At 36.4% G+C, this 25729-nt stretch overlaps 1 protein-coding gene across 8 annotated transcripts in view; it reads left to right on the forward strand.

The window, feature by feature from the left end:
- The window catches only part of WDPCP (WD repeat containing planar cell polarity effector), a 390926-nt gene that overhangs the window by 100454 nt on the left and 264743 nt on the right, over positions 1-25729 (forward strand). For 7 of the 8 annotated variants that reach the window (XR_013758962.1, XM_079109698.1, XM_079109695.1 and 4 more), the window contains exons 7-8: positions 22414-22528; positions 24785-24918. The exons of the other annotated variant lie outside the window; for it this stretch is intronic. Coding sequence is in view for 6 of the 7 variants with exons in the window: in XM_079109698.1 (XP_078965824.1) it covers positions 22414-22528; positions 24785-24918 (249 nt within the window). In the remaining variant the exon portion in view is untranslated. The remainder of the gene's footprint in view (positions 1-22413; positions 22529-24784; positions 24919-25729) is intronic. 8 annotated transcript variants of the gene reach the window in all.

Below are 25729 nucleotides of genomic sequence, written 5' to 3' on the forward strand. Positions count from 1 at the left end.
TTGAATGTCTACACACATGAAAGCATATATAACTAACAGTATATTATTTAGAAATATTGGGATAAAATAGAAGAACCTGCATTTCTTTTTTTTAAGTTAAAAATTTTTTTTAGTTGTTGATGGACACAATAATTTTATTTATTTACGTTTATGTGGTGCTGAGGATTGAACCCAGTATCTCACATGTGCCAGGCAAATGCTCTACCACTGAGCCACAACCCAAGCCCTATACATGCATTTCTTTATGTTGTTTAAAAAAGTACTCAGTGTCAGTTTGGGTCTTGTAAGAAGCACACACCAAAATGGTACTGGTGGTGCAAGAGATTTATAGAGGAGATGAGTAAGATAATGGGGAAGCATGTTCTTGGATAGGCAGAATTAATATTGTCAAAATGGCCATACTACCAAAAGTGCTATGCAGATTCAATGCAATTCCAATTAAAATCCCAATGACGTACCTTACAGAAATAGAGCAAGCAGGCATGAAATTCATCTGGAAGAATAAGAAACCCAGAATAGCTAAAGCAATCCTTAGCAGGAAGAATGAAACAGGGGGTATTGCAATACCAGAACTTCAACTATACTACAAAGCAATAGTAACAAAAACAGCATGGTATTGGCACCAAAATAGACAGGTAGATCAATGGTACAGAATAGAGGACACGGACATAAACCCAAATAAATACAATTTTCTAATACTAGACAAAGGTGCCAAAAATATGCAATGGAGAAAAGATAGCCTCTTCAACAAATGGTGTTGGGAAAACTGGAAATCCATATGCAACAGAATGAAACTAAACCCCTATCTCTCACCCTGCACAAAACTCAACTCACAGTGGTTCAAGGACCTTGAAATCAGACCAGAGACACTGCATCTTATAGAAGGAAAAAGTAGGTCCAAACCTTCACCTTGTTGGTTTAGGATCAGACTTCCTTAACAGGACTCCCATAGCACAAGAAATAAAAGCAAGAATCAATAACTGGGATAGATTCAAACTAAAAAGCTTTCTCTCAGCAAAGGAAACTATCAGCAATGCGAAGAGAGAGCATACAGAGTGGGAGAATATCTTTGCCACTCATACTTCAGATAGAGCACTAATTTCCAAATCCATAAAGAACTCAAAAAACTCTACACCAAGAATACAAATAACCCAATCAACAAATGGGCTAAGGAAATGAACAGACACTTCACCGAAGAAGATCTACAAGCAATCAACAAACATGAAAAAATGTTCACCATCTTTAGTAATAAGAGAAATGCAAATCAAAACTACACTAAGATTCCATCTCACACCAATTAGAATGGCGAATATCAAGAATACAAGCAACAATAGGTGTTGGAGAGGATGTGGGGAAAAAGGTACACTCATACATTGCTGGTGGGGCTGCAAATTAGTGCAGCCACTCTGGAAAGCAGTGTGGAGATTCCTTAGAAAACTTGGAATGGACCTACCATTTGACCCAGCTATCTCACTCCTTGGCCTATACCCAAAGGACTTAAAATCAGCATACTGCAGAGATACGGCCACATCAATGTTCATAGCTGCTTAATTCACTATAGCCAGATTTTGGAATCAACCTAGATGCCCTTCAATTGATGAATGGATAAAGAAACTGTGATATATATATATATATATATATATATACACACACACACACACACACACACACCATGGAATATATTACTGAGCCATAAAGAATAATAAAATTATGGCATTTGTAGGCAAATGGATGAAATTGGAGGATATCATGCTAAGTGAGATAAGCCAATCTAAAAAATCCAAAAGATGAATGATCTCACTGATAAGCGGATGATGACACGTAATGGGGGGTGGGAGGCAGGCAAGAATGGAGGAAGGAGGGACTGTATAGAGGGAACAGAGAGGTAGGAGGGGTCGGGGAGAAGGAAAAAAATAATGGAATGAATCAAACATCATTACTCTATGTAAATGTATGAATATGCAAATGGTATGCTGTTACTCCATTTACAAACAGAAACAACATGTATCCCATTTGTTTACAATAAAAAATTTAAGAAAAATACAAAAAAGAAAGATAATGGGGAAGGAAGCAGAAGTAGGTGGGGAAAACTGTTCAACTTTGATGCTGATCTGAAACTTGTGAAAGAAGAGGGAAGGAAAAAGGATTGAGTAGAAAGAGCCACAAGCCTTCGCGTGGTGCTGAGAAAATTTCAGCTGAGCCAAATGTTGCTCCTTACAGGAGTTTGCTGTTGAACAAAATTGGACTTGTCCCATGACCCCACTATTCTCAGTCATTGGCTAATATCGATCAGGGAAAGTGTGGCCTCCCATCAGTCAGCTGGGCTCCTAGCCTTAGTTTCTCTTGAGGGATCTCTGATTGGTTCATTATCAAAGCCATCACACTCACTGAGGTTTACTTTAAACTTTTTGTAAAGAATATGTATGTGTGCTTTTGCATCACACACAACACTGTAGGAATTTTAATGTTCAGTTGCTATAATAATTACTCTGTTTTAGGCAAAAAAATTCACACCTTACTAGGAAAGATAGAAAAAAATAATTTATGTTTTAACTTGACAACCTGAATCCAAAGTGATGACCTGTGATAATTTACAGATACATCAGTTGTTTACATTTAACAACCCAGTTTTGAAACATGCTTATGATAGAAAATTTTCATTTTTATAATGATGTCTCTTTGTATCATCAATCACCATTTTCTTTTTATTCTCTTCATAAATTATTCTTTCTTCTATTTTATTAATTGTTTTCAGTTTGAAACATTTCTCTTAAGAAACTCATAATTTCTTGGTTCCACCGTTGGCATTCATATTTAACAATGCTCTGGAAGCTTCCAGGTATTTTGCTACAAAGGAAGTCAGTTCAAGACCGTAAGTTTCCCTTACATACTCTATTTAATTGCAAATGTGTTTAAAGCTAAATGAGTTCAAAATCTGAATAATTTAATTCTTCCCTTGTTGATTTCCACATTTTACAAAGTAGAAATAAATACAAGATGTTTATCTAATTTTTAAATAGAGAGTAAAGTTGAACTTCCAGAGCTAGATAATGGGAAGACTCCATTCATTATATCTGAATATTTTTACTTATTTTTTATATAAAAACAAGTGGCTTATTTAAAATTTAGCATGTTGCATTAGATACACAGGTTGAAATGTGCCAGATAGAAATGTGTGTACAAACTGAGCATTTGAAGTTGAGCATGATATTTGAGAATACTGTGTTATAAATATGCCAGTGTTAACTGATAGAAAGTTTCAAGCCCTTTTGTCAAATTGTAATTTATGCCTCTTAGTTTTTTTTAAATATTGTTTTAGTTGTATATGTACACAATACCTTTATTTATTTTTATGTGATGCTGAGGATCAAATCCAGTGCCTCTCACGTGCTAGGCAAGCACTCTACTATTGACCTATAAACCCAGCCCTGCTTCTTAGTTTTTAAAATAAAGTTTTCTTTAAAAAATAAAACTATTAAGTTGGTTTATAAACTATTGAAAAAGTGACTGAAAAGCAAGAGAATTATGACTATACTTCTCATAAGAAAGTATTATATATAAAATATTCCCAGGGGTTTTCCATGGTGAAGAAGTACCTCACATCTGGTAGTCTCATTGGTCTAAGGAGAATCCTAGGTTGAAGAGTGAAGCCCTAGTTTCCACTTGTGCCAGGTATATTAATTGCCCTATTTCCATATCCATTCTTCTGCCGTACTAGAATGGTCCCCCCTCCTGTTTGAGGACAAACCTCTACCTAGATCCAGAGTTCCCAAACTGTTCATCAAGACACCCTGGGACTGCCCTGAATTCCCAGCAGTACCAAAGGATATTTAAAAATTTCAAAGAAAACACTGAGACTTCTATCAGATACTACATAAACAACTAGCTCCAGGTAGTTCAGATAGTTCAGAGTTTCAACATTAGATCATATTACATTTCTTTTGGGTCACTGTGTGTGTGTGTGTGTGTGTATGAAGCTGTGATAAAAACAAAAATTAAACTACCATACCATTATTAACATAAAACAGGAACAAAAATGAGAGTGTCCAATCTAATTCCATAGTTTGAGAAGTTGTACAGTGCCCAACTTCCATTAGTGTACACATTCTATTAGTAAATAATTGTAGTTATTGAGGACTGAAATAAAAACCTTTTTTCTTTTAGTTTTTGTGTACTGTGTTTCCAAATGAGTATTAAGTTGTTAGGGCATGAATTCTTTTTAAGTTGCCAGAATTTATTTAATAATTGGAACTTTTGGTATTTCTTTTGGCCTAGGGGTGCTATAAAAAATAAGTAAGACAAAAAGGGCCTTGAACTGAGAAAGTTGAGGAAGAGCCACTGGCCTAACCTGTAGATCCTGTTCCATCAAGCCTCATGTGCTTGTCCCTTTCATGCTGCATGGTGTTGGAGAGCATAGACTGGTCTGTTCTTCTTGGTATCAAATTTTGGGTTTATTAGCTATGTGACTTCGAAGATGTTACTTCACTTATCTATGCCAGTGTTTATTTAGCTATAAAATGATGATAAAAATACCTAACTCATAGGTTTATCGTAAGAATTAAGTTTACACATGTTAAGTATTTAGAACAATGTCTGGCACAGATAATTGTTTTCTAACTTTTCTTTTGAAAGTTTTGTAGCTTGAGATCTTAATATTTTATATCTTTACTCCATTTTGAGTTAGTGTTTGTATATTGTATAAGGTAAGGGTTCAGCTTTATTCTTTTGTTTGTGGTATCCAGTTTTCTAGTACCATGTATACCATTTATCTTTCCCCACTGAGTGGTTTGGTACCCTTGTTGAAGGTCATTTGACCATGTATGTGAGGGTTTATTTCTGGAACGGAATATTCCATTGGTTTATGTGTCTGTCTTTATGCCACTACCACACCATTTTTGATTACCATAACTTTGAAATATATTTTGAATTCAAGAAATGTGAGTCCTCCAATTTTGTTCTTTTTCAAAATCATTTTTGTTATTCAGGTCACTTGACATTCCCAGTCAGCTTTCAGATAGGCTATGCTTTTTTCCATTTAAACAAATAAGCATACTTCTTATTCACTCCCATATTCCCTCTCCTTCAGGTACCGCCTTTTCCTTCTGGATCACATTTCTCAAAAAAAATTATCTGTATTTGGAGTCCATTCCTTATTGTTTACTCAGCATTCAATCAACTTCCTCCTTCTTCTGTATTCTATACATATCCTACCAATTTGTTTCTGCCTTGTCCACCATCAGATTTCCATTACTAAGAGGGTATTTATCAAATATTTGAAAGGAGACATAAACTCACTGCAAATATTTCATGATTTTTTTGCTTTCATTCAACATTTTTCTTTTATTTTTAATTGAAAAAAATAATCTTTATAGTAACTGTGCATGTTTTGATATATTCACACATTGTAGAGTGATTAAATCAAACTAGCAAATCTGTCACCTCATGTTTATCATTTTTTTTATGGTAAAAACATTTAAAAACTACTTGGAGCAATTTTGGGATTATGTAGCATTTGTCTACATCTGACTAAATGTCCTCTGAGTTCAATTGTGTTGTCATAAATGACAGAATTTCTTTTTTAAGGCTAAATAGTATTTTATCATGTATCAATGTCACATTTTCATTTTTTTAAATTTATTTTTATAGTACACAAATGGAATACATACTGTTTCTCTGTACATGAAGTAAAGGCATACCATTTGTGTAGTCATACATACATTTACATAGGATAATAATGTTTGATTCATTCTGTTATTTTTTCCCTCCCCCCAACCCTTCTTTCCCCTCTATACAGTACCTCCTTCCTCCATTCTTACTTCCCTCCCACCCCCAACTATGTGTCATCATCCGCTTATCAGTGAGATCATTCATCCTTTGGTTTTTAGAGATTGGCTTATCTCACTTAGCATGATATTCTCCAATTTCATCTATTTGCCTGCAAATGCCATAATTTTATTATTCCTTATGGCTGAGTAATATTCCATTGTGTATATATATATATACCACAGTTTCTTTATCCATTCATCAATTGAAGGGCATCTAGTTTGGTTCCACAATCTGGCTATAGTGAATTGAGCAGCTATGAACATTGATGTGGCTGCATCTCTGTGGTATGCTGATTTTAAGTCCTTGGGGTATAGGCCAAGGAGTGGGATAGCTGGGTCAAATGGTGGTCACATTATCTTTATGTGATCATTTCAGTTTTAGATTTTTTGTTGTTTTGTTTTTATGTTTCTAACTTAACAAAAAACAATAGTAACAACAGTACTCAACTCTTAAGTTTCTGTTGTGCTTAAACCCACCATAATCTTCTATGGGATGAATCAAGAAGATATCCCATTACATATTAAGGGTGAGTGGGTATGTATATATGTGTGTATGTGTTTAAATTAACTCAAGAAGTGCTGTTGTCAGTCTTGAAGACAGGCCAATTGTATGAAAAGTTTCTAAGGCTTCTGGAGTATCCTAAAAGATTATTATTTCATGGACTGTGCTATAGGAAATGCTCTTATATTTATGCTATAGAGAAGGAGAATTGCAAGGTATAAAGGTCAGTTGTGGAGTATGTTCCTAATACAAGAGAATGAACAAGGAAATATATTTAAAATGGCAGACCTGAGATAAATGGAAGAGATCCAGCAGAATTTACTGGTGAATTTGAATCTTTGTAGGTAAAGGTGAGCAATTAAAAATGGAAATCTCAAAACAAGCAATTTTAATGTGTTAAAATGTAAAATAATAAAGATAGTTTCCAGTAATTACAAAATGGAACACAGAACAAACCTATATAGTAAAAATCAAATATCCCCCCCTACCCTAAACTCATTTCCCTCTCCAGTGGTAATTGTGGTCAGTAGCTTGACTTATATCCTTCTTCAAACATTCATCTATGTATGTGTGCATATAAATGTATAGTTTTAAAATAAATGGAATCATCTTACACATATTATTCTGTAACTAGCTTCACAGAACGATATATAGCACATCTGTCAGTAATCTACACATACCTCCTTTTTCCCTCCAGTACTGGGGTTCAAACTCAGGGTGTCATGCATGCTAAACAGGTGCTCTACCATTGAGTTACAGCTATAGTCCCTATCTCCATGTTTTTAATAAGTACGTACTAATCCATAATTCAGATGTAGCATACTTTACAATTGTTGCTGGTATCTTTAGTAAATAAGAAAGTTGGACGTGGATGAATAATCAAGGCAAAATAATAAAAAGATTAGGTTAAAAATTTATAGTTAACTTGCAGAAGAGGGCTCATTTTGATATCCTATTTGATCCTTTTAGTAAGGAACCACTTATTGCATTTTCAATTTTCTGACTCTTCAGAAACACATTTGTACCCTCTCTTTAAAGCCATAAAATAGGAAATATATTTGTGACAAGATATTTTAAGAGCTTATTTAAAAGTTTTATTTAAAATTGCCAAACAATACCTAAACAGTAAAAAATCCCTAATATCAATTTTTTAAAAATCTGTAAACCAAGAAGGTAAATTTCATGCCTTCCACCTCCAAATTCTGTGATGTGCCAACTACCAGCAGTTTTGAGCTTATTATTTTTGACATTTTTTGTGTTTATACAACTTCATTATGCATATATGTACACATATCACATTCATTTTTTTCTTAGTAAAATGGGATTATGCTGCTTGTGTAGCTCTATAACTTTTAAAAATTTCAACCGTACTTCAACAATGTATCATGGACTTGAGCAGAAATTTTCTGATTAATTAAACTTATCTATCTCTTATGTTATCTTTATTTATTTTCTTGTACTAGCAACATTCACAGTAGCCAAACTCAGAAGCAACTGATTTATTAACTAGAATGGTAATTTATCAATTTACAATGTGAGATATTTATCTGGCATCATAGACATTGCTCATTTGCTTGGGGCATTCCCACCTGATGGATGAATTACTCAAGAGACTGAATTACAGATAAGAAGGCTGATTGGTGAGCAGAGAATTAGAACAAAAGCAAGGAGATGTTCTAACAGGATATTTCTGTCATGCTCAGGTAGCTCTATGACTTAACCCTGGAGCTCTTTCTGTCTTGACAACTGGCATTAGTCATGAGTCATAGCCTTGAACATGGCTAGAGACAGAGCAGGTTTGCTTCAGGCTCCTTATCTTTGCTGTGCACTGCCCACCACTCCATTTGACACATCTGTCCAGGTCCTCATTTATGACAAAGGACAGTCTAATCACATTACCCTTTCTTTATGTGAGAAAAGTATGATTAGAATTTTGAGGAGCTCCCAAATCTGCTTGATGGAGACATGGAAAACTTGTTAGCCTCCACAGTAATGCATTTACAAGCCCTCTTCAGGTGAGGTTCTGAAGAGATGACTAACATGGAGAGCTGTGATTATCACAATGTCTCCAAACATTGACAGCTGTCCCTGGTGACCAAAATAATTTCTAGTTGAGAACCATTGGTTTAGAGTGAAGAAAAGAGCTAGAGAAAGAGAAACAAGATGGAGTGTTGTGTGGAAGTCAACTGACAAGTGATAGTTAAGGGTATCAGTTCCTCACTGGCAGAAAGAGTATAGAAATGGCATTAGCAGACCTAACTAGAGACCTAAGGTCTCTGCTTTCCCATTAATTATGCAAACTTTGGTTGCTTTACTTTTCTGATTGGGAATTAGTATAAGGATTAACCTTACTTTTTTAGTTCTCATATTTATTGTGTACTAGATTTATATTGACATTTTTCATTTATTATAGTGTAAGTCTTTTGTAAATTATGCTGTGCAAATATAATGTATTATCTGGTTTGTCTTCCTGTTCATTTCTTGACACTGATTTTACCCCTTTAGATTTAAAAACTACTAACAAATATAAAGTTTACCTTTTGATCTTTTGTGATTTTGACCATGATTATAAATATTTTTCTAGGAATGATCACTTTTCATTTATGTGAACACAAGGAATTAAAATGTAGTATTATTTGTTTTATAATGAGAATAAGTAACAAAATGAAATTTCTTAAGTTGAAATAGACTTAGCAGGCAGTGCTTTTCTAGAAATGAATGTGTTCCACATATTGAATAACATTACACAGCTCTTTGAGAAACTCCACAGCTAACACTTACCTTTCCAGAAGAATACCTGTTTACTTTCTGTTCTTTTGTTTCTTATCTTAAAGTCAATTCTGAGTAGTGAGTCTGTTAAAATTTTTTCATCCTTGTCTTACCTACATTCACTTTTGTCTCTGTACTTTAATGGATTAGTCAGGCATGGTTTCCTTCTGTACTCAATAAATGTTTGCTGAATGAAGGAATAAATTACAGAGAACATGTTATCTCTTTTCTAGCAGTTATCTGCTAAAATAATCAGTAACCCTAGTCTTCATTATAGATTTCCCTGTGTAAAATTGTTTGACTATCTGTGATTTTCTGAGTTTCTCCACAATTCATCCAATGGTTTGGATCCTAAGAGAGGTGTAAGGGAGTATGAGGTGTCATTATGATGCAAATTCACTGGACTTCTAGGAAAGTGGCTCTATCATACTTTATTTTCTCAAGCCCTAGAATTCACTCCAAGCATCCTGATTACTTGTTGACTCTTTGGATTGAAATGTTTAGTATTCCTATCTCCCACATGGATCTTAATGACCTCGTGGGATCTGTCTTGGTTGCCTACCCATCATGGATTGAACGTTTCACCCATTGTTGATTATAGTACTGATCATGAATGCCTTCCCTTATCATTTCTCCTCATGTGATAATAATCACATGAATTTGGAGGGAGCTTTCTTAACTAGTGAAAATATTGAATTCAGTGGTCACTAGTGATCACTATTGTAAAAACTTACAATTACTTGTACCAGTTTGTCAATATTTGAGACCACATGTAGTATACTACTTTTCTTCATGGGTTCTGAGCTACCTCTTCTAAGAAGCAGTCCTCTATCCTAACTAAAACCTCCACTTCTCTTTAAGATCATATCTTCTTCTGTATTCTACCAATTTGTTTCTGCCTTGTCCGTCATCAGATTTCCATCTGTATATCTGGTATACAGAAGGCATTCACATAGTTTTTGACCTACTGAGTGGATGAAATTGAGATTTTTGTTATTATTTATATTTTGTTTTGATTAATGATGTAATCTGATGTAATTTTCTCTTTCTTCTCAAAGTATCAGTTTACTTCCAATTAAGTACTTTCTCTAAGTACAGTAGACTCTAACTTAAACAAGGGAAACCAATTTGAAGGGCCATCCAAAGATCCTTAGAATCATTTCCAAGTTTTTTAAAGAGAAAACACCCCTTTCTGGTATAAGCTCATTGAAGAAAATGAGAAGGAGCAAATGATACAGGCAACAGAAAGAGATATGGTCAGAACAGGAGTAATAAGAAAGGTACTTACTGCCTGGAGGGATGTCAGAGAAAAGGAGAAGTGTCTGTTCCTATTCTGCTTAGTTGTCTCCTGCATAAAGAACATCATTCAAATTGAGACAGTGTTGGGAAATCCTACTGGCCTTCTCATCCTTTCATCCTCAGGGCTCTTCTCAAACTCATATCTACTTTAGAGGTGTCTCCCTTTTCCACTTAGCCTGCTCTTTTTCATTTTTCTGAGCTTTCAGAATCCTGAAACCCCTTGCCATGGAATAGGATACTACCTTGGTTTCCATCATCCTCCTTGTCCTAAAAAATCTCACACAGGCCCTTTCCTTTTTGGAGGGCTGGGGAAAACAGGCAGAAATGAGACTAGCACTTTCCTGTCTGGGCTGGAAAATTCTTTCTGAGATTCAGACAACTTTTTTCCTATCTCTACTTATCTCCTTTACTACCTCCAGGAGTGTCCTTGGCATCAGAACTTGGAAACATCATGCTTCCCCACAGGCTGTTTTATAAAATGCATTAATTAGCTTATTTTGTTTATTTATTTTATTTTAATTAAAAATCATAAATTTACATAGGGCAATGTTGTTTGATTCATTCTGTTATTTTTTCCCTTCCCCCCTACCCTCCCACCCCTCTTTTCCCTCTATACAGTCCTTTCTTCCTCCATTTGTACTACCCTCCTTATCCCTAACCCTAAACCTAACCCTAAACCTAACACTAACCCCTCCTACCCCCCCTTATATGTCCTCATCCGCTTATCAGCAAGATCATTCGTCCTTTAGTTTTTTGAGATTGGCTTATCTCACTTAGCATGATATCCTCCAGTTTCATCCATTTGCCTGCAAATGCCATAATTTTGTCATTCGTCATGGCGGAGTAATATTCCATTGTATATGCCACATATATGCCACAGTTTCTTTATCCATTCATCAACTGAAGAGCATCTAGGTTGGTTCCACAATCTGGCTATAGTGAATTGAGCAGCTATGAACATTGATGTGGCTGTATCTCTGTAGTATGCTGATTTTAAGTCCTTTGGGTATAGACCAAGGAGTTGGATAGCTGGGTCAAATGGTGGTTCCATTCCAAGCTTTCTGAGGAATCTCCATACTGCTTTCCAGAGTGCACTAATTTGCAACCCCACCAGCAATGTATGAGTGTACCTTTTTCCCCACATCCTCGCCAACACCTATTGTTGCTTATGTTCTTGATAATCGCCATTCTAATTGGGGTGAGATGAAATCTTAGGGTAGTTTTGATTTGCATTTCTCTTATTACTAGAGATGTTGAACATTTTTTCATATATCTGTTGATTGCTTGTATATCTTCTTCTGTGAAGTGTCTGTTCATTTCCTTAGCCCATTTGTTGATTGGATTATTTGTATTCTTGGTGTAGAGTTTTTTGAGTTCTTTGTAGATTCTGGATATTAGCGCTCTATCTGAAGTATGAGTGGCAAAGATATTCTCCCACTCTGTAGGCTCTCTCTTTGCATTGCAGATAGTTTCCTTTGCTGAGAGAAAGCTTTTTAGTTTGAATCTATCCCAGTTGTTGATTCTTGCTTTTATTTCTTGTGCTATGGGAGTCCTGTTAAGGAAGTCTGATCCTAAGCCAACAAGTTGAAGGTTTGGACCTACTTTTTCTTCTATAAGATGCAGGGTTTCTGGTCTGATTCCAAGGTCCTTGATCCATTTTGAGTTGAGTTTTGTGCAGGGTGAGAGATAGGGGTTTAGTTTCATTCTGTTGCATATGGATTTCCAGTTTTCCCAGCACCATTTGTTGAAGAGGCTATCTTTTCTCCATTGCATATTTTTGGCACCTTTGTCTAGTATGAGAAAATTGTTTTTATTTGGGTTTGTGTCTGTGTCTTCTATTCTGTACCATTGATTTACCTGTCTATTTTGGTGCCAATACCATGCCGTTTTTGTTACTATTGCTTTGTAATAGAGTTGAAGATCTGGTATTGCAATACCCCCTGCTTCGCTCTTTCTACTGAGGATTGCTTTAGCTATTCTGGGTTTCTTATTCTTCCAGATGAATTTCATAATTGCTTGCTCTATTTCTGTAAGGTACATCATTGGGATTTTAATTGGAATTGCATTGAATCTATATAGCACTTTAGGTAGTATGGCCATTTTGACAATATTAATTCTTCCTATCCATGAACATGGGAGAACTTTCCATCTTCTAAGGTTTTCTTTAATTTCTTTCTTTAGTGTTCTGTAGTTCTCATTGTAGAGGTCTTTCACCTCTTTTGTGAGATTGATTCCCAAGTATTTCATTTTTATTTTTTGATGCTATTGTGAATGGGGTAGTTTTCCTAATTTCTCTTTCTGAAGATTCATCACTTACGTAAAAAAATGCATTGGATTTATGAGCATTGATCTTGTAACCTGCTACTTTACTGAATTCACTTATGAGTTCTAAGAGTTTTCTGGTGGAATTTCCAGGTTCCTCTAAATATATAATCATGCCAGCAAACAGGGATAGTTTGAGTTCCTCTTTTCCAATTCGTATCCCTTTAATTTCTTTGGTTTGTCTAATTGCTCTGGCTAGAGTCTCAAGAACAATGTTGAATAGAAGTGGTGAAAGAGGGCATCCCTGCCTTGTTCCAGTTTTTAGGGGGAATGCTTTCAGTTTTTCACCATTTAGAATGATATTGGCCATGGGCTTAGCGTAGATGGCCTTCACAATGTTAAGGAATGATCCCACTACCCCAATACCCCAATTTTTTCTAGTGTTTTGAGCATGAAGGGATGCTGTATTTTATCAAATGCTTTTTCTGCATCTATTGAAATAATCATGTGATTCTTAACTTTTAGTCTGTTAATATGGTGAATGACATTTATTGATTTCCGGATGTTGAACCAACTTTGCATCCCTGGGATAAAACCCACTTAATCGTGGTGCACTATCTTTTTAATCTATTTTTGTATGCGATTTGCTAAAATTTTGTTGAGAATTTTTGCGTCCATGTTCATTAAGGATATTGGTCTGAAATTTTCTTTCCTCGATGTGTCTCTGTCTGGTTTAGGTATCAGGGTGATATTGGCTTCATAGAATGAGTTTGGGAGGGTTCCCTCCTCTTCTATTTTATGGAATACTTTGAGAAGTATTGGAATGAGCTCTTCTTTAAAGGTTTTGTAGAACTCGGCTGAGAACCCATCGGGTCCCGGACTTTTCTTTGTTGGTAGGCTTTTGATGACCTCTTCTATTTCATGGCTTGAAATTGATTTATTTAAGTTGTGTATGTCCTCCTCGTTCAGTTTAGGTAATGCAAATGTCTAGAAAGTTGTTGATGTCTTCGAGGTTTTCTGTTTTGTTGGAGTATAGATTTTCAAAATAGCTTCTAATTATGTTTTGTATTTCACTTGTGTCTGTTGTGATATTTTCTTGTTCATTCTGAATTTTAGTAATTTGAGTTTTCTCCCTCTTTCTCTTTGTTAGTGTGGCTAAGGGTTTATCAATTTTGTTTATTTTTTCAAAGAACCAACTATTTATTTTGTTAATTTTTCCGATTGTTTGTTTTGTTTCAATTTCGTTGATTTCGGCTCTGATTTTAACTATTTCCTGTCTTCTACTTTTGGTGTTCGTCTGCTCTTCTTTTTCTAGGGCTTTGAGCTGTAATGTTAAGTCGTTTATTTGTTGATTTCTACTTCTTTTGTTGAATGCGCCCCATGAAATAAATCTTCCTCTAAGTACTGCTTTCAAAGTGTCCCAGAGAATTTTTTTATTTCCCTTCTGATGTCTTCTGTTATCCATTCATCGTATAATAGTGTATTATTTAATCTTCAAGTATTGGAAAAGCTTCTGTTTTTTATTCTGTCATTTATTTCTAATTTCAGTCCATTATAATCTGATAGAGTACAAGGTAATATCTCTATCTTCTTGTATTGGCTAACAGTAGCTTGTGGCATAAGACATGGTCTATTTTAGAGAAGGATCCATGCGCTGCTGAGAAGAAAGTGTATTCGTTCTTTGTTGGATGGTATATTCTTTATAAGTCGGTTAAGTCTAAATTGTTGATTGTGTTATTGAGATCTATGGTTTCTTTATTCTATTTTGGTTGGACGATCTATCCATCAGTGAGAGAGGTGTGTTAAAATCACCTAGTATTATTGTGTTGTGGTCTATTTGATTTCTGGAATTGAGAAGGATTTGTTTGACGTACATGGATGAGCCAATGTTCGGGGCATAGATGCTTATGATTGTTATATCTTGCTGATTTATGCTTCCCTTAAGCAGTATGTAATGTCCTTCTTTATCCCTTCTGACTAGTTTTGGCTTGAAGTCCACATTATCTGAAATGAGGATGGATACTCCAGCTTTTTTGCTGTGTCTGTGTGCATGGTATGTTTTTTCCCTTCCTTTCACCTTTAGTGTATGGGTATCTCTTTCTACGAGATGGGTCTCTTGCAGGGAGCATACTGTTGGATTTTTCTTTTTAATCCAATCTGCCAGTCTATGTCTTTTGATTGATGAGTTCAGGCCATTAACATTCAGGGTTATTATTGTGATATGATTTGTATTCGTAGTCATTGGACTCATTTTTGTTTTTTGACATGATTTGTTTTCCCCTTTATTTGGCTATTCCTTTAGGCTAGTTCCTCCCGTTGCTGATTTACATCGTTGTTTTTCATCTCTTCCTCATGGAATATTTTGCTGAGAATGTTCTGCAATGCTGGCTTTCTTTTTGTAAATTCCTTTAGCTTTTGTTTATCATGGATCTTATCTCATCGTCAAATCTGAAAGTAAGTTTTGCTGGGTATAAAATTCTTTTTTGGCATCCATTTTCTTTCAGGGCTGGCTTGGTAAATGTTGTTCCAGGCCCTTCTAGCTTTTAGGGTCTGGATTGAAAAATCTGCTGATATTCTTATTGGTTTCCCCCTGAATGTAATCTGATTCTTTTCTCTCCTGGCCTTTAAAATTCTGCCTTTATTTTGTATGTTAGGTATTTTCATAATAATGTGCCTTGGTGTAGGTCTGTTGTAATTTTGCATATTTGGAGTCCTATAAGCCTCTTGTACTTGGTTTTCCATTTCATTCTTCAGATTTGGGAAATTTTCTGATATTATTTCATTGAATAGATTGTTCATTTCTTTGGTTTGTTTCTCTAAGCCTTCCTCAAACCCAATAATTCTTAAATTTGGCCTCTTCATGATATCCCATAATTCTTGTAGATTCTGTTCATGATTTCTTACCATCTTTTCTGTTTGGTCAACCTTGTTTTCACGATTAAATATTTTGTCTTCAATATCTGAGGTTCTGTCTTCCAGGTGATCTATCCTATTGGTTATGCTTTATATGGAGTTTTTAACTTGGTTTATTGTTTCCTTCATTTCAAGGATTTCTGTTTAGATTTTTTTCAGTATCTCTCTATTGAAATGTTCTTTTGCTTCCCTTATTTGCTCTGTTGATTGGTGCGATCATTTAATGCCTGCATTTGTTCTTTCATCTCCTCATTTGCTTCCCTGATTGTTTTAATTATGTACATTCTGAACTCCCTTTCTGACATTTCTTTTGCTGTGCTGTCATTGGGTTTTATTGATATAGTATCTAGGTTTGTTTGGGACATTTTCTTCCCTTGTTTTCTCATATTGGTCAGATGTCGGTGGGACTCTGTGATATTGTAGATTTCCTGTATTGGCTTATAGTGTCCCTGTAGATTTCCAATGTATCACCTACCAGCCTTCAGTAGCCTGAAGTCTTGGATTAACTTGATAATGTAGTGCTTCCGAAGAACGTTGCCCCTAGACCGCTACTGGTTCCAGGGAGAGAGACCTGGAGAGGTCTCTTGTTGCCCAGCCCTGGTCCCAGAGGCTGGTTGCAGGTCGGAGGTCTCCACTGGCTTGGGGACTTGTGGCTGGCTCTGTGTAGACAGGCTCTCACTGGGCGGTTTGCCCCGAGAAGCTAGCCTAGAGAGGTGCTTCCCGCCGAAGGGGGCTGGGCTGCTTGGGGAAGTCCCTGGCGCCTTGTACTGGTCACTGAAGCAACTTGCTGGCGGGCCGGAGCTGGCAGCGGGGCTGGCCGAGGCGGGCCGGAGCTGGCCGCGTTGCTTCTGTGCAGAAAGGCTCTCACTGGGGGGCCTGCTCCGCGAGGCTGGAGATTTTGTCCCTGTGGGAGTAGCTCACCGCCAGAGTGCACAGAGCTGCCTGGGGGAGACTCTATTTGCCCTGTCCTACTCTAATAAGCTGCTCAAATCCGGGCCTGCCACCCAGGTGAGCTTCACAGGGTGGGGGAGACTCACCCATGGTTCTCTTTTAGTCCGAGTCTCTCAATGCCTCCCCTTCTTGAATCCTGGGTTCTGGAGCGACTGGAGATGCAGTCACCCTCTAGTCCGCCATCTTGGATCGCCCCATGGAAAAAGCCTGCAGCTGGAGGGGGACAAGACTGCCTGGAGAGGTCTCTGGCTGCCCAGCCCTGGTCCCAGAAGCTGCTCGCGTGTCGGAGGTCTTCGCTGGCTTGGGGACTTGTGGCTGGCTCTGCGTCGAGAGGCTCTCACTGGGCGGTCTGCTCCGAGAAGCTAGCCTAGAGAGGCGCTTCCTACCAGAGGGGGCTGGGCTGCTTGGGGAAGTCCCTGGCGCCCTGTGCTGGTCTCTGAAGCAACCTGCGGGTGGGCCGGAGCTGGCCGCGCTGTTTCTGTGCAGAAAGGCTCTCTGGGGGGCCTGCTCTGTGAGGCTGGAGAATCTGTCCCTGTGGGAGGAGCCCACTGCCAGACTGCACAGAGCTGCCTGGGGGAGACTCTGTCTGCCCTGTCCTACTCTAATAAGCCATTCGAATCCGGGCCTGCCGCCTAGCTGAGCTTTGCTGGGTGGGGGAGACTCACCCCGTGGTTCTGTTTTAGTCCGAGTCTCTCAATGCCTCCCCTTCTTGAATCCTGGGTTCTGGAGTGACTGGAGATGCAGTCACCCTCTAGTCCGCCATCTTGGATCACTTAATTAGCTTATTAATTTATTTTTTCATATTCCAAAATCTCGTATCAGGGATGCCTCTAACCACAGGACACTTAGAGACATCTGAAATAGTGGACATACCTTTATTGTAACAAGTGCCCAAATTCAGTTTCAGTAAGAGGGATAAACTGATCCTATAATACACCTAAATTTGGGATATCCCAGAGTGTTGAATCTCTCTCTCTCTCTTTCTCTCTCTGTCTCTCTCTCAACTCATTTTTTAAGAAAAGCTTGTCCATTTCCATGACTTTAAATACTACCTTTCTATTGTTGGTGACTCTCAAATACACATATCCAGTCCCCACCCCAAAAAAACCTCAGACCTATTTCTGATTTTCTACTGGATATCTCCACTTATTTCCATAGACACTTTAAACTATTAATATGTCCAAAAACAAACACTTAATTTCCCATAATCGGAATTTTTTTCCTCCTGTAGCATTCCTTATTTCACCTGGTTGCTGAGACCAAAAACCTTGAGTCTTTCTCTTATGTGCCTCATTCAACCCTTTAGCAAGTTCTAGTGGATGCTTTTAAATATATCTCAAATATGTCCACATATCCTTTCCTCCAGCATTACTCTTCTGGCTCAAGCCATCATCTTCTTTTGCCTAGACCATTGCAGTAACCTTTTCTTTTTTTAAGAAATATTTCCTCTTTTTTAAAATAATTTAACTTAATTTACTTATTTATGTGGTGCTGAGGATGGAACCCAGTGCTTCATATGGGCTAGGTAAGCACTCTATCACTGAACCACAAACCCCAGCCCTGCAGTAGCCTTTTAATGGTCTCTTTTCTTACACCTCTTTAAAACATAAATTAAATCATAATTCTCTGCTGTGTATACCCCACTAACTTCTCATCAACAAGGTTCAATCTAATCTGACCCTTGACTATGTTTCTGTTTTGGTCCTCTGTGAATATTTCTCTCCCTCACTCCCCTCCAGGGGCACTGGCCTAGTTTTCTTCAGACAGCTCAGATACACTCAAACCTAATTTTTTTTTTTTTTTTTGGTGTTGGGGATTGAACCCAGGACCTTGTGCTTGCGAGGCCAGCACTCTACCAACTGAGCTAGATCCCCAGTCCCAAACCTAAGTTTTTGCATTTGCTGTTTGCCTTGAACTCCCTTTCTCTAAATATTTATATGGTTTGTTCTTTCTCTTGTACTCAAATGTCATTTCCTCAAGGAGGCTGTTTTATTTCTTTAATTAGTCATTCTGTTTAAAATAGCATCCTAAAATTCTGAACTTGCTGTTTTTCCTTCATAGTTCTTATCATTATCTGACACTACATTATCTGCATCCACACTCCAATGCAAGCTCCATGGGACTGGGAAGGCAAGGGCATTGTCTGTTTTGTTCACTGCTCTATCCTTAGCATTCAGAACAGTGCCTGGCTCACACACTATGCTAAATATATATTTGTAGGTGAATAAATTAATGTATGGATAAATGACTGCACTTAGACTTCGAGGGATTCTGAAGGAGTGTTCAGGACCCACAGTGCTCAAGTAGTGCCTACATGTAGATGGCTTCTCTTTATGATGTATGCATGCTTCTTACTGCTCCATAACACCCTCCCTTTCGAATCTTTTCCAGAATTAGTTGATTCCCTTTTTCTCCTTCTCCCACAGGTTTCACTTTCCTTTTTCATCCACAAAAATGACATTTTGGAGTTAATTTTATAAAATATCACATGTTCTTGCTTAGTATGCATAAGACCTTGGGTTCAATCTCCAGTACTACAAAAAAAAAAAAAAAATAAAAGAATACTGCTATATCACATGCTCATAGATAGAGCCATTTCTATGAGGAAAGAAGGGTTCTTTTCTTGGTAGTGGTGGTAAGAGCAGAAAACAAGGAAGAAGAAACAAGAGATATGGACAAATTCTAAAGTTTTGAAGAAACTTTCAGGTAGCTTGAAGACAGTGTCCTTATGAATTTATAGCCAATAAGAAAAGCAACAAAAGGTTGTCCTTTTTATTAGTTAGAACTCACCTGGAATCTGATGTTCCATATCTAATATTGAATCCAGCCTATGTACAAAGTTTTTAAAGAGACAAAGAATATCTTTAGAGATGGCAAACAGTATAGTGAAAACACATTATACAAATAATGGTTGAATAGCAATAATAATTGCAAACTCTTGCTATGTACCAGGCATTATTGTAAATAATAATTTAGAATGCTATTTGTAAAAAGTTATTTAATCTTCATGCTATGTAGTAGATACTATTATGTCTATTTTCTAATGGTACAGAGAGGTTAAGTCATTCTCTGAATGTCACACAAATAGAGAACCGGTGTTGATTTCAGCGGATGTGTTCTTAACCATTTTTTATAGTTTGGTTCTGGAATGTCATCCAAAGAGTCATGCATTGAAGGCTTAGTCCCCAGTGCAGCAGTGTTTAGAGACGGAGATTTGGGCAAGTGACGATCATGAGGGCTCTGACTTAATGGATTAACTCATGGAGGTTCATCACTGGTGGCATTATTGAGAAATGGTCTAAACTGTAGGCAGCAGGACCTACTTGGAGGAAGTAGGTCACTTGGGGGAATACCCTGGAAGGGTATTTCTTGTATCTGTCCCCCTAGTCCCTGCCACCATTTCCCTGCTGGCATGAGGTGAACAGCTTTCCTCAGCCACACCCTTCTACCAAGATGGTCTACCTTACCTTGAGCCCCAAGCAATGGAGCTGTCTGATTATGGACTGAAACTTCTGAAACTGAGCCAAAATAAATCTTCCCTCCTTTTAAGTTGTTTATTTCAGGTGTTTTGTCACTGAGACAAAAAACTGACTAACACAACCATGCTTTGACTATTTGAAGAGAGTGTTACTGAAGAAAAATTTGGGCTAAGTTGGAAGGCAGCTTTAGTCTTAACCTCAAGCTCAAGAGTCACCACCTTCTCAATTCCCCCTTGCTACTCACCATGTGCTCCTATAATAGGACCAGAAGCAACTTTATTATACTTATTTGTGACTCTACATTTTTAACCTATTTTAAGGATTATATTTGATTGTCTTTGAGCCATTAAATTTAATGGTGGGCATATAATCAACATTCAGCTTTTGCTGAATAAAAAAACTAATTATCTTTAAATTGATTGGAATGGTCCCATGGTATGGTTTTCTACCATAGTTTTTCTGTGAGGTAGTGAGCTAGTGGTCACTGGCAGTACTCATTCCTGGGCTAGGTACTTGAAGAATGCTTGAAGAAAACTTGAAGTAATGTTCATGTCATGTGGAAGTGGAAGACTAAGTCAGATTTTCTTCTAACTATGAATTATCTAATTATGAGTTAGATATGATTCTTTCTCCAAATATTTATTGAGTACCTCCTGTGTACTTGCCATTCTTATAGTCATTAATGATACAAAGATAAACATAGACAAGCCATTGTCCATAAGAAACTAGTAGTCAATGAATAATTAGAAAAAAAAAAGTGCTTAAGAGTATAAGATACAAAGTTTTAGTGGATAAAAATTAACAGAAAAGGACAGGTGTAGCTCAATCATAGAGCAGTTGCCTAGCATGCATGAGACCCTGGATTTGATCCCCAGTACTGAAAAAAAAGGGGGGGGTGGGGAGAAGACTCTGTTGAGGGAGAGAGCTAGATATGAAAGATGATCCTAAAATTGCTTGTCTGAGAAAGAAAATTTTGGTAAGTGAAGATCACATGCTGTTTTGCTGTGAGGAATTCCCATAGGAATTCTGTCAACATTTGCCATCAAGACATGATGCAGGGCTGGATGTCATTCAGTGGAGATTAATTAATTTGTAAAATATTTTGAAATTCTTGTAACAAATGTGCCTTCTCTTATTAGTCTCCAAAACTCATAAAGATGACTAAGTCTCCTTCCCCTTTCCCCTCAGCCCCTGTAGAAGCATTAAGGTGAAATGGGATGGTGCATTAATTCAAGTAAGATTTCTGTTGACAAGGACAAGGATTCTAACACTGTATATAAAGGAATCCTTCAGTTTCTTTTCTGATTCATGCACTTGAAATCTGTTGGGCAGTGGTAGAATAGTGGACTTTCTAGGACCCTGGTCCCTGGTGCTGCTCATCTTTCACACATGTTAAATATGTCTTAACACAGAATTATCTTCTCCAGCTAGGACACGATGCCTAGGTGGGTAGGGGATTTCCCTGTTTTATTTAAATCATAGTTTTCATTTGGCTAGCATGTTCATGATTAGTTTACTGACAATTGGGTTTTTTTTTTTTTCTTCTTATACCATATGCTGTTCCATGATTCATCAGCTTTGAGTTTGTTGCCTTAAAGGTGAAACAATTTCTTCCAATGTTGATATTTCAAGATCTCGTAGATAACAAGCGCATATGCATAGTCCTTTCAGAAGTTTTAAACATTTGGAGATGAATGAATTATGCTGCCACAAATGGAAAGAAGCAGTGTAAACTTATAATTTTGATATCGAATTATCTTTTGTTGGGTGATTGCTTGAACACTGATATTGATAAAGTCTGGAAGCTTTATATTACTCTCTCCTTGTGAAATTGTTTATGGTAGGTGTTATTATTGTTTGAAGTTTAGCATTCTACTTAATTGCCTTGATTTACATGCATTTTAGTGTGTTAGACTGACAAGATCTTTATTTTTGGAAGTAAATAGGGTTTAAGTTCCAAAGAAGTCAACATTAACTGTTTATATTGTAATGGAGCCTTCTCTTATATATGTAATGTGTAGCAGTGACTGTTCAAACTTCAAGAAATATTCTTTTGGTATCTGATACAGTCACCTTTCAAATATTTTAATAGAATATACTACATTTTATGAATGCAAGACAAAGTAGTTATTTTTGCATGAACATTATGTATTTAGAAGATTAATCTAGTACATTAAGATTAATGCACTAAATTAGATTTCTGCATATAACTTTAATCAATGCACTTAGTGTTTTGCATCATTTAGCCACCTGTCTCTTTTTAACTAAGAATGTCTGTGACTGTTTTTCAGTGAAGAAAACTTCATGATTTCATGATGTAAATATCTGTATAAGTTGTACATTTGGAGAAAGATTTTTATGATTCTAATTCTCCGTATGTCTTCCTTCCTCTCTCCCCCTTGCTTGGTTTTAGCTCCTCTTTGGTTCAGGTGTGCTGGTGTCCCTAAGTCTTTCTGGGCAGCAGCTGGAGAAAGTGTTGATTGACAGAAGCCTGGTGGGGAAGCTCATCTCAGACACCATCAGTGATGGTAATTACCCCCATGTGCAAATCAATTGCCTACATTAACAGTGGGGCAGGAGAAATAGTGTGTCAACAGGTAGACTAATTATTACCACTGGGGACTTGCAAACACAACAAGTAATTGCTTGTAATAGCATACTTACAACCCCTGGGACCAATACAAGTTTCAACTAATATTAAATAACAATTTTTTTCTTGTTAAGTGTTAGACTTATATTCTGAGTATTTTCCACTCTTCCCTTAAAAAAAAAAGAACTTATTTTCAAAATAGTTTTTTTATTCTTTCAAAATTATTCCTCTATTACTGACATTTCAAATATTTTCATATCCAAATGAATTTTGAGTAAATAACACAAACATTTCTACACAGCTATCAGTTAAAAAAAGATAATAAGTGCTTTGGCTCTTATAGGAAGATTCTTTGTTACTAAAACCTATGAATACTGTATTTTGGGAGATGTGAGGCCATATATTCTAAGTATTAAAAATCAGTGCTGGGCTGGAAGTGTAGCTCAGTGATACAGTGTTTGTGTTGCATGCATGACGCCTTGGCTTCAATCCTTAGCATCACAAATAAAAAGAAAAATCAATACCAAAAATACTAGATAAACCTGGTTCTGTTAAATGGCACCACAAGTCCATCATTGGTGCAAAGCACATGAGAAAAAGATTTTAAGCCACTTATTGAATAGGAAGGTTAACTGACATTTATTAGGACCTAAAAGTTCAGTGTTGGGTGCCAATCCATCTATCTCATTTAATCCAAGAAAATAACCACCTAAGATATAGTTATTTCCATTTTTATAGATAAGGAACCAGAAGTTGAGCTACTCGGTAACATCCCCAGGCTCATATAGCTAGAGAATAACTGAGCTAAGATTTGAACACAGGTTCTGACTGCAATGTTCATTTTCTTTCCTGAATTTTTTATGATTGTATTATTTTATTCCAAGTAAAGAGGTCTAAAAACAGTTTGTATTATCATGAAAGAATAAAATAGTCAGTATCTTAAATTGAATAATCAAAGGAAAATGTAGTCCAGAGGAGAGAGCAGAGGTGAGAATAAAGAAACCTGTCCACTGTGTGCTCTGAACAAATTAGACACAATCACATCACCTTAACGAAAAGCACTCTGCAGGATTGCTATAATTAGCAACATTACTGATAATGAGCTGGGGTAGGATTGTAAGCATGCCATTTTCCCTTCCTTGTAGGAATATGGTGCTAAGGAAGCTTCCCTATGGAAGAGGTTCCATTTTCATTTTCTAATAAAACAATCCTTCCTTGACATTGTAGTTGAAATTGTGGCTGTGATGATTTTGTCATATTGATGCTCCTCTATAAGAATCAAAAGGAGACTTTCAATACTATTCATGTTTCTGAGTTATCTTTTTTCATTTGTTTCTTTTATTTGTACCCAAAATAATACACTCTCATGGGACCATGATAACAATGTGATTTCTTGGCAGTTCTCCAGAGTCTCCTGTAATTGTGTAGACACACTGTTGGTCACTGCTTGAATGGCCAGGGGTGTGGAATTGAAGAAAAATTTATAAAACATTCAGTATTTTTGTGCTAGGAATAAAACAAAACATTCCTCAGATTCCCATTATATGTTTTAATCATGGTAATATCATATACCATTAATGGTTATTATGTAACCCTGCTATTAATTATCTACCTATTCATGTGCTTAGAAATGAAGCTATAGATGTATTTTTGCTAATTTTCATTATTAAATATAAATTTAATGTACATACTGGATATTTGCATTCAAGTTGTTAACCCTTAAAAGAAGGATCACTAGTGAAAAATTTAAAAAAGAGATTGGTAGAAAACACTGATTGGTAGTATTCCCCAATCAGCCCACTTATTTTTAGATGGTTTGTGCATATAAACATAGAATTAGAGTCTAAGCACAAATGAAAGTAAATTTTTTTCCCCATCACATTCAGATATGAAATAGTCTTTCTTTTATGCTTTTCTAACCTTGGTTTAGGGTGATCTCCAAACATCAGTGTATATTGAAATAGTCATAAGAAAAAAGGGAGAATGTCAAATCCATATGAATAGATTGACAGTTATCATTCATTCCTAATATGTTCATTATTCTTGTAAAACATTAGAATGATATTTAGGAGACATTTGTGATTTCAATTATATTTATCTTCTGAAATAGATTTTGTTGTAGTATTTCAGTGAAAAACATCTGTTAATTCATTATAATTTTATTCTAACTGGTATTATCAAACTTTTTTTTAAGCTCTTCTCACAGACAGCTTCATCATCTTATCATTTTTGGTGCAAAACAAACTATGTTTTATTCAGTTTTCCAAGAGGATGGATTCTCCTGATATAAACAAAAGATTGGAAAAACTCTCAGCCTTGGATTACAAGGTAGAGATTTCAATGTGTCTAGTCATATTATTAGTTCTTAAGACATATTAGAGTATTACATGAATTGATATTGTATTTATTTTCTTTGAACCTTTCAAGTTTTCAGAAAAACCAGAATTACTGTAGGATTAATATTTATTCACTATGAACAGTGGACATCCTAACTTTTCTTTTTCACTCTTTGTGGGGAAAGAGGTCTAACATTGGCATATTTGGAGCAGATAAATAGTACTCATGAAAGTGAAAGGCAAGTTACAGTTTTGAAAATGATTTTCTTGCCAGCAGTAGTATACACCAACTTCATTTTCCCCTAAGAACTCATATACCTGCTCTGGTTTCTCCTTCAGAAGAAACAAAACATAAAATACCAGCACCATCAACAACAACAATATACAAGAAAACACATCAAAAGAGGACTTATCAAGGACTTTACATCTGTTAAGCCAATTTTTTTATTTTAAATCATGTGTTTAAATTTTTTCACATTACATTTTAACTGCTGGGAAGGCATACTGTCTGCTAGGATGGGTATCTAATACATTTTCCAGGCTGTTTCATTTCAAGGCCTCTTTTCAGCAAAGACTTGTGTTTGCAAGACTGATCCAGCCTCTGTGACGTGGATTTGAGACAGTTCACTGTTCACTGGGAACATAGCTGATATAAAGCTTCCTTAAGAAAGATGCACACTTATGCCATACCTAGGGTATTTATAGCAAGGACAGAGATTTTTAAAAGCCAGTTCTGTGTCTGAAATTTGTGTATTTTTAGAAAAGTTGTATTTTACTGAGCTTTTTGCCATTTGGGATTATTA

The sequence above is a fragment of the Sciurus vulgaris genome (assembly GCF_902686455.1).
Source record: "Sciurus vulgaris genome assembly, chromosome: 14".
NCBI classification, from domain to species: Eukaryota; Metazoa; Chordata; class Mammalia; order Rodentia; family Sciuridae; genus Sciurus; species Sciurus vulgaris.